The 8,942-nt window shown below is 37.0% G+C and overlaps 2 protein-coding genes across 2 annotated transcripts in view; one reads left to right on the top strand and one right to left on the bottom strand.

Moving 5' to 3' along the window:
* The window catches only part of LOC125483068 (NBAS subunit of NRZ tethering complex-like), a 97,198-nt gene that overhangs the window by 1,240 nt on the left and 87,016 nt on the right, over positions 1-8,942 (top strand). The window lies entirely within an intron of this gene.
* LOC109932522 (NBAS subunit of NRZ tethering complex-like) overlaps positions 1,957-8,942 on the bottom strand; it is a 53,578-nt gene continuing 46,592 nt past the window's right edge. Inside the window, exons 12-14 of the mRNA XM_048597114.1 lie at positions 6,732-6,842; positions 2,644-2,894; positions 1,957-2,153 (exon numbers count right to left, since the gene is read on the bottom strand). Of these exons, the coding sequence (XP_048453071.1) occupies positions 1,957-2,153; positions 2,644-2,894; positions 6,732-6,842 (559 nt within the window). The remainder of the gene's footprint in view (positions 2,154-2,643; positions 2,895-6,731; positions 6,843-8,942) is intronic.

Genomic DNA, 8,942 nt, shown 5'->3' with positions numbered 1-8,942 from the left:
AATTAAGGTCTAATACAGAAAAAAAGAAAATAAAGTCAGTGCGCAAGTGTAACTACAATTAGCAACAAATTACCTGCAACATCAAATTTTGAATTGATCGATTGTTTTAAGTGACCAAAGTAACAAAAGAAAAGTTATAATTGACGTGAGATACAATTGAGACCAATAACTTTTAGAAAAATATTTCAATTCCCATTCATTGACTAAACAGATCAAATAACAAGATTTCAAATTTTTAAGACTTCTACTGTAATGAACAAACCAAACATAATACTATCTAATTCTCAGTTGGAAACTTACAATCTAAATGCCAGAAAAAAAAAATTCCTATTTAACTTTTACCTTAAAACTGACAGAAATCTCCCTCCACAGTTGAATTGATCTCTTCTGTGGGCATTTCAATCTCCAGAAACTAGTACAAAGCAGTTCTCAGTTCTCAAAGGCTTGTTTTATATCTTTCTAGGTGGTAACACTTAATTCCCAAACTGATTCTTATAGTGAGGGTTACTCTAGAGATCTCACTCTTTTTACCTAAAGTTGGCTGAATCTTCCAGTTTGTTTAAATCCTCACAAATGCAGACTCTTCAATTTGAGTGCAAGTTCCCACCCACATTTTGGTGTGGTGACCAAGAAGGTCAACATTTTCGATGGTTAAAGTGAGGGACTAGCCACCTGTATCCTTCCCTGTAGCTCTCTTTCAGACTATTGCAGACTGATCTTGTCTGAGGTGTTTAGGGATTTCTTAAGAAAAGTCTTTAGGCTGTCACCACAACGGTTTTCTAAGGCCTGTTAGCCCCTCAAAGTTTGTCTCCGTGAAGTAATCATGTGCCTTACAGCCAGGTAGAAATGCCAATGAACTATCTTCTAACGCCCAACTTCATTCCACCAATTATTTTGTAACGTGGTGATTCGTATTGTTAGTTTTAATCTGTTTAAAGTACTGTTCAGCCATTAACGTAAACTACCTGAAAGAGTATTTCTTTATTTTAATAAATACAACATTAAGTATGTGACTGGACTGGGATGGAGGGCATGACAGAGATAGGTAAAGTGAAATCCAGTGGGGAAGAACAAACTTAAATATGGGCTAAAATATGCTGCAGAAATAAAAGTAGAAGGTTAGATGATATCTGAATTTGCTTAATGCAAAATAGATTATACACTTACCACCCGATTGATAACAGTTGAATTTGAAATGCACAAAAAAATTCTACCAGCAGCAACCTTACATAAGATTCGAAATCTCTAAAAATCCATGTTCCACATCCTTTTGGAATGTAACAATCCACCATACGTTGACCAAATAAAATTTTTCAGAATTATATTGTATACTTCCTGTAATTATTTATATGCCAAAATTATTACTGCATAATCCTCTATTTACACTCTATTTTGTTTTTTTGAATGTCCAGCCCATTACTGTCATGAATTATGCTTGCTTGTTTTATTTATATTGTCTTCCCAATTTGGCATCTGCTGCCGTAACGAAATTTTAATAATCCCATCACCATCTCATTGAGCTATGCCTCTCTGTCATGACAGGTGGAACCTGGATTCTTCACAGTTTAAGGCTAAGGCTTCAGAGGAACTCAAGGAGGGTGTCCCATCCCTGGCATTCCATGTAATATGCATATATATTGACAAGTGACACATCCTGACATTCATGAAATTAACTCTTAATTAGGGGTGAATAGCTCTACTTCCTTATAGATACCTTGGGAGAACTGAAGGTTAAACGAGTAAACCTTGAGCGTAGCCCAAAGGTAGATTGATGTCTAAATATCTCATCTTTCCAGAGACACCTACAACCAAACAGTGCAACATCATGCTCTGCATTGTTCTGGATTCAACTGGGGAGTTTAGTGTGTGATTCTGACGTTTGGACAGTCCAAACACTTTATACATTTTGCCGAGGTTTCTGTCCTGGATAGGACAGTCGATTTTCTAATGAGTCCGTCATGTCTCACTGGTTAGCCACTGGCCCAACTCAAGTCGGAAACCCCTGAATTCTGAAGTGCTGACACAATCAATTAGTGCTTGGAGTTCACAGTCTCTTCTCAGTAAGTGGATAGAATCCATCGCACTAAGCAAGCGAACAAAACAACTGGCTTGTCCATGTTCCTCAGGTAAATTACATCCATAAACCTTCTGTGCTGCAAACAAGCCACTAACGCACAAACCCCTGGGCTTTCACACGTCTGCTACAAGGACATCTAAGAGAGAGGTGTTAAGATAACGGACGGTGACACTGACATCTACGAGATAGTCACTGACAGCCTTAAGATCTGGAAGCTGACCGGAAGGGCTTTAGAAGAGGTGAGCAGCAAAAAAAAAAAGCTGAGCTGGCGGAGAAGCAAGCCAAGAGAAAGAAAAAGGCTCGGGAATTGTACACGTTCTCAGTCCACAGTCTTCATCTGCAGCAAATGTGACAGAGTGCACAAACAAGTGAGGGGTTCCTGAGCACCACGAGGCAATGGCCAACACAAACTTGAGCATCACGGCACAAATTGTTGTCTTGTGAGATGGAATGCACCGTTTAGAGTTTGGCAAAAAAAATCTTGCAACTATATTATTATTATTAATGCAGTTGAAGTACGCAAGTCTTATAAAAAGAATTAGCCTTTAAACTATTGACCATCATACCTGGTGTAATGACCTTGAGCTTTTTTAGAAGTTTTATGTTAGTGTCTGGTTTGATGGGTTTTTTCACAAATTCAGCACAGCCGCAGTTTTCCAGCAGAGTATAATAATAAAGCAATCGGACATGATCCACACCATCAATGCCAGGATAAACGTATTTTGTCATGTGCTCATGAAAAGCTTCTTGGTCGGTTTTCAGGACATCAAAAAGATCAAGATTTCGGACTCTGTTTTCAATTTCTGTCGTTGACAGCCTGAAATTTAAAAGAAAAGTCATATATGTTTGAAATTCTGAAACAGTTCCAGTGATTGAGCTTCATATGTTTTGTATCACCCAAGTACTTGACAAACATAGGAGTTTGTCCAAAGATGTACAAGAGCTTCTCACTCAAATAAAAGCAAAATCCTGCAGGTGCTGGAAATCTGAATTAAAAACAATAAGTGCTTGAGAAACTCAGCAGGTCCGGCAGCATTTGTTGGAAGGGTTCTGAAGAAAAGTCATACTGGACTTGAAACATTAACTTTTTTTCTGTCTCCACAGACGGTGCCACTCCTGCTGAGTTTCTCCAGCACTTTTATATTTATTGCAGTATTTCACTATTGCTGTTGTCAGTACTAAAAGCAACTCATTCTGAAAATTAGGTAACTTAGTATTCCTTTTCATCTTCACGCTTGCTTTCATTGCTCAGACCATTGAGTATAATAAGAGTTGGGACGTCATGTTGACATTGTACAGGTTGTTGGTGAAGCTATTTTTGGAGTATTGAGCACAGTACTGGTCACCCTGCATAGGAAGGATGTTACTAAATTGGAGAGGGTGCAGAAAAGATTTACAAGCATGTTACTGGACTGGAGGGCTTGGGTTATAAGGAGAGGCTGGGACTTTTATTTACTGGAACATAGGAGGTTGGGGGGTGATCTTATGAGGTTCATAAAATCATGAGGGGCACAGATATGGTGAATAGCAAAGGTCCTTTCTTAGGGTATGTGAGTTCAAATCTAGAGGGCATAATTTTAAAGTGAGAGGAGAAAGATTTGAAAGGGACCTGTGGGGTAACTTTTTCACACAGAGGGTGGTTTGTATGTGGGATGAATTGCCAAAGGAAGAGGTAGATGCAGGTACAGTTACAATATTTAGAAGACATTTAGACAGGAACATGAATAGGAAAGGATTAGAGGGCGATGGGCCAAATGCAGGCAAATGGGATTAGTGTAGTTTGGGAAACTTGGTCGGCGTGGGCAAGTTGGTCCAAAGGGTCTGTTTCTGTGTTGCAATCTCTATGCATAATTATATAAAATTCCTAACCAAGTTAATTTATATTATATTACAGCTTTAAATTTAATTAGCAAAATTATAAATGCATGGCCAATGAAAAACTTCTGTGAAATACAAGCAACATTCCCACTCCCAACCTGTTTGGACTGATTATTTCCAAAGCCAAATCTTCCTCTGGCCTGAAGGAAAGTCTATCTGTCAGTATTAAAAGCTGGAAACTCACTTCTTTAGGACTTCCTTAGGACAGTTTTTAGCCTTTGCTCATCATCTTTGAAGCCTTATAGAAATGCTTAAACTTGTCAAAAAAAAGTCGTGCTATGTAATTGGTGTTATGAACAGATTACAAGTTTTAAAACAAATCTCACGCCTTGTTCTCACCAACTGACTGTAACCATATTAAGATTTAACGCTTTCATGGCTTTAAATAATGGTAAATAATGGTATTGTATTTTCCCCACTCCTCTGTTTGAGGGGTCTGATTTTGTAAGGACAGCAATAATACTGTTGTAAAGTTAAACCACAAGCGCAGATCATTTCAACACTCTCAGTATAGGGTGAGATGGGTGAATACTGCGCAACAAAGACACACTTGCAACTACACAAGGAGACATTGAATTGGAAAGGGTAAAGAGATTATTCAATTAGCAAAATGTAAGTTCAAAACAACTAAAGAAAACAGCTGCTAATATAAGTCACAAAGATGAATGTCTTTTAACAATGGTGCCTTAAGGAGATTCAAAAGATACAAACATTCCTGAAAATATGATGACTGCCTTTTTTTAAAAATCAGTGTCTCTGGAAACAGATAAAATACACAAGACTGTAGAACCAATCAGCAAATTATATTCTCTTTAGAATCACGAGGTATATTTACAGAAACTTAGAACATCACCCAACTCACTCTAATGAATAAATAACACTGCATTTGATTTTTTTTCTGCCTCACACCTGAAGGCAATCTTTCTTTGACTGCGCTAAGATTTTTGAGCATTGTGTCTTTCTAAAAAAATCCACGCGTAGAATTATTTATATAAGCAGATCTAAGTCAAATTTATTCTTTCTGCATTGAACAAATCTTTTTGAAAATCTAACATAGATTCCCCCAATCGTAGAAATTCCTGTTTCTCCTCCTCCTCCCTTTACTGGAGACAGTACCCCATTGTTTGGTTTCATGAGCATTAGTCCCCCCGGTACATCAACCAACTGGTCTTAGTTCTAATGTGAAATATGGCAGTGACAGCCCATAAACATCATAAGCAAGCTCTTTTTTTGCTCAACATAGCATCAAGATCAGGAAGTCTGTCCAGAAATCTATGGTCAAGCATTGCAATCTTACTGTTGCCTGGGATGAGATTTTCTCACAGCAGAGAACAAAAAGCAAAGTGATGACCTTTGTCATCTGCATGGCTCAGAGACTCTTAATCATCAGGCTTACTTGAAATTCTTTTTTGTAACGTTCATGCTCCATAACTGTAAACTCCATTTCTTAATCCAATGACTTTGAATACATTTTCACTACGTAATGGAAATAAACTCAATGGTAATTTCTGTCCTTTGATTAACTCATAATTATGGAATATTACTTTACCGAGACAAGGTAGACAGGTGAATTTTTAAAAGTCTTTGAATTTTTATAATTTTATGTTGCGCGTTTGTTTTTACATATATTTTGCATAGATTGAACATTCCTGGTAGATGAAGGGTGAAGTTTAGATATGTGAGAAGATATTGCCTGTGCGATTTGAGTTAGATTGGAGTCATATTGTAACAGGCTGATGGTGTGAATTAATAATGTGAATAGGGAAAACGTAAGACAGATGTTCAAACAATTTTACCAGCTGTAATCAAAGGATATGCTTTGAAATGTATCAATTGACTTTAGTGTTCTAATTAAATGAATGTTGGGGTCATCGGTCTGACAAATAGTCATCCAACAAGAAGTTAACAATGGGCTGCTTGTATGTAAATGATAATCTGTGTGGGCTGTGATTATGAGTTGATGTATTGAAAGAAGAAATAACAAGATCAAAACATGACATCAATATCAGAACGCAGCTACAGGGGATAAAAAGAATGGATTTAGGGAAGATCTCTGGACAGTGTTCAGGTAAAGCGCTACAAAGTTGTCTGTGCCACTCAAGGTTGGGTGGGAAGAAAGAACCATCCGAACAAGGGTGATAACTAGCTTTAGGTTTTAAAATATATCCTTTGCTGCTTAACATATTGTCCTGATGTTCTTGTTCAGAACTTTTTGTCCATCTCTAGACTTCTGAAAACAGGATGATATTAGAATCTAGAAAGATTATATAAATTCTGCACCTCTGTTAAAGCAAAATGAGCTTGATTAAAACGGGAAAATTTTAAGAAGGAGATTCGCTGCAATGTCTAGGAAACGTAATGTGTCAAAAAGGTTTCAGTAATGAATATTTTTGGCTTAGTTGAAACAAAAACATGGTACGCTATCACTAAAAACAGTCTCTGATTTACAATAACATATAATATGCCCTACATTGTTTATATCCCCTCAGCAACTGTGAAATTAATTTTAAAACAATATCTTTGACAGAACTTGCTCCTCTCTATTACAATGTATCTGCATATCTCTCAAATCCAGGATTAAAATGAGTATATTGTCTTTTTCATAGAATCCCTCTCTTGAACTATATTACCAAAAACAGATTGATTGTTTTCAATTGCTGCTGTATGTTACAGTAAGAATGAAAAGTCAGCACCGAGAAGTATACAGAACAATGATGTAAAAATGATAATATTCATGCTCATGTTTGTACAATGACCCATTAACTAGGATACTTACCCACTATCAGTGAAAAGGAATTCCAGATGTGTCATGTAAACTTCCCAGAGTGGGATATTGTAACGATGTGCCAAAGACAGAGATATTTTGTACACATTTTCCTCTAAGGTTCTATGAAAAAAAACGAATAATTTATAAATATGGACAGATTAGCATTTTAAATTATGCAGTCATCTAGAAAATCATGCAAGTAGTCTCTTTGAAAGAAAACCTAATGACCAAGATATATTTAATCAACAGATAAATAAAGCTACCTGCAAGTTGTTAAAATTGAAATGGATAGCTATTTTTTCCTTTGAGAATTGAGATACAGTAATTCAGGAAGTTAAGGTTTTGAAATTCCATGACTGTGTTCCTCAATCTCGAACTGTGACTTCGCTACACAGTAGCAGAACTTGAAATTTTAAAAAATATAAGTGAATATTTACACAGTTTCACTGAAGGAGTCTGCAAGGTTTCCAGTTCTGGTTGCCCTGCTTTGGGAAGGGTATTTTTAAATTGGACAGGGTTCAGAAAAGATTTACCAGGATTTTGTCAGGAATGGAGTGTTTAAGCTATAAAGATAGGTCCAAGCCTATGCAGCCTTTCTCCACTGGAGATCAGGATATTGAGAGGTGACTTTATAAAGCTTTATAAAATCATGAGGGGCATGGATAAGATGAGTTTAAAAGCAGGGGGCATATTTTTAAGGCGAGAGGAGAAAGTTTTAAAAAGGATTTGAGGGGCAACTTTTTTTTTGAACGAAGTTGTTTGTGTGTGAAATGAACTGCCAGAGGAAGTGGTGGATGCAGGTACATTTACAACATTTAAAAGACATTTGGACAAGTACATGAATAGGAAAGGTTTGGAGGGATATGGGCCAAGCACAGACAAGTGGAACTAGTTTAGTTTGGGAACATGGTCAGCATGGACTAGTTGGACCGAAGGGTCTGTTTCCATGCTGTACGACTCTATAACTCTGACAGCGAAGTTACTGTGGAATACAAGAAAAATTACAGTGAAATTTCAGGGCTTATCCATTCAGCTATCAGGTCTGAGATTTTCAGGGTAGGAAATATGAAGATGCCTGAGCCCACATCAAAAGTTTATAAATCTCACAACTTCTAATCCACTTACACATGCTATAAAACAAACTACATAAGTTCCTTTTCTCCATCTACTCTTTTGATTCTCCAGACAACATATTCAACAGTACACATAATTAAAACCTCAATAATATGTGATTCTTAATTAATCATTCACACAGTTGAAGACATTTCCCAGTGAACTGAAACAACCAGTACACGTTAAGAAATTCTGTGTTTAGCTTATTTTAAGTGGACCGGACTGATTAATTGAAACGTCACCAGAAAGGGTGAGTTTGAACTTCATCATTGCTGTGCAGTATTGCTCCCAATGGACTTGGATCCACTTCAGTAACTGTTCTGAACTTAGCATTCAACCAACTATCATGTTCTAACAGACTAATGCAAAAAAAAAGCAAAGAAGAATATCAAAATGTGAGACCAAGATGATGTTATTTAACCTATCCTGTTATCTATATCTTGCATAACAATGTGTATTTAAAGGTGTTTCAGGAGTAGAGTAAGTTAAACAAATCTAAAAATGGATGGATAAAAGATTGGTCAATAGGATAGGTTAAACTACACATCTTAAAATGTAAAGTGGATAGACTTAGAAATAGATTTCTCGAGCTTAGCGACAGAACAACTTAAAGTGCCATTGATGGAATGAAGGATAAGAGGGATGCGCAACAGCCTGCAACTAGAGGGGCTCACAGTTCTTGGACCATTGAAGGGCTCAAGGAAATTATACAGGGGGACAGGATATGGCCAACAGGGCTGATAATGATTTCAGATGGAAATTCCAATTGCATTTTTAACACAACTAAGATGAGAATCTTAAAATCAAAGTATTTGGGCACCACAGTTTAGTGAGTTATGGGTAAGGAATGAGTAAATAGAACTTGAGAGTTTGGAATACACCACAGTTACCAATGTGTTCAAATTTATGAAGATGAGAAGGAGGTGAGGAGTGCATTGGAACAGCTGAATGTCGAGGCAGTGAAAATTACAAGGTAGATCGGAGAAGCTTGTGTTGTTTTACTTGCAGCAGAGGAGACTGAAGGGAAATATGCTGGAGATGTACAAGATTATGAAATTACAGTGTGCAGCTGGAGGAACACAGCAGGCCAGGCAGCATCAGAGGAGC

This window comes from Rhincodon typus, chromosome 5, assembly GCF_021869965.1.
Source record: "Rhincodon typus isolate 14 chromosome 5, sRhiTyp1.1, whole genome shotgun sequence".
NCBI lineage: Eukaryota > Metazoa > Chordata > Chondrichthyes > Orectolobiformes > Rhincodontidae > Rhincodon > Rhincodon typus.
Note: the sequence above shows the minus strand (reverse complement) of the source record. Positions and strands in the feature narration are given on the sequence as shown.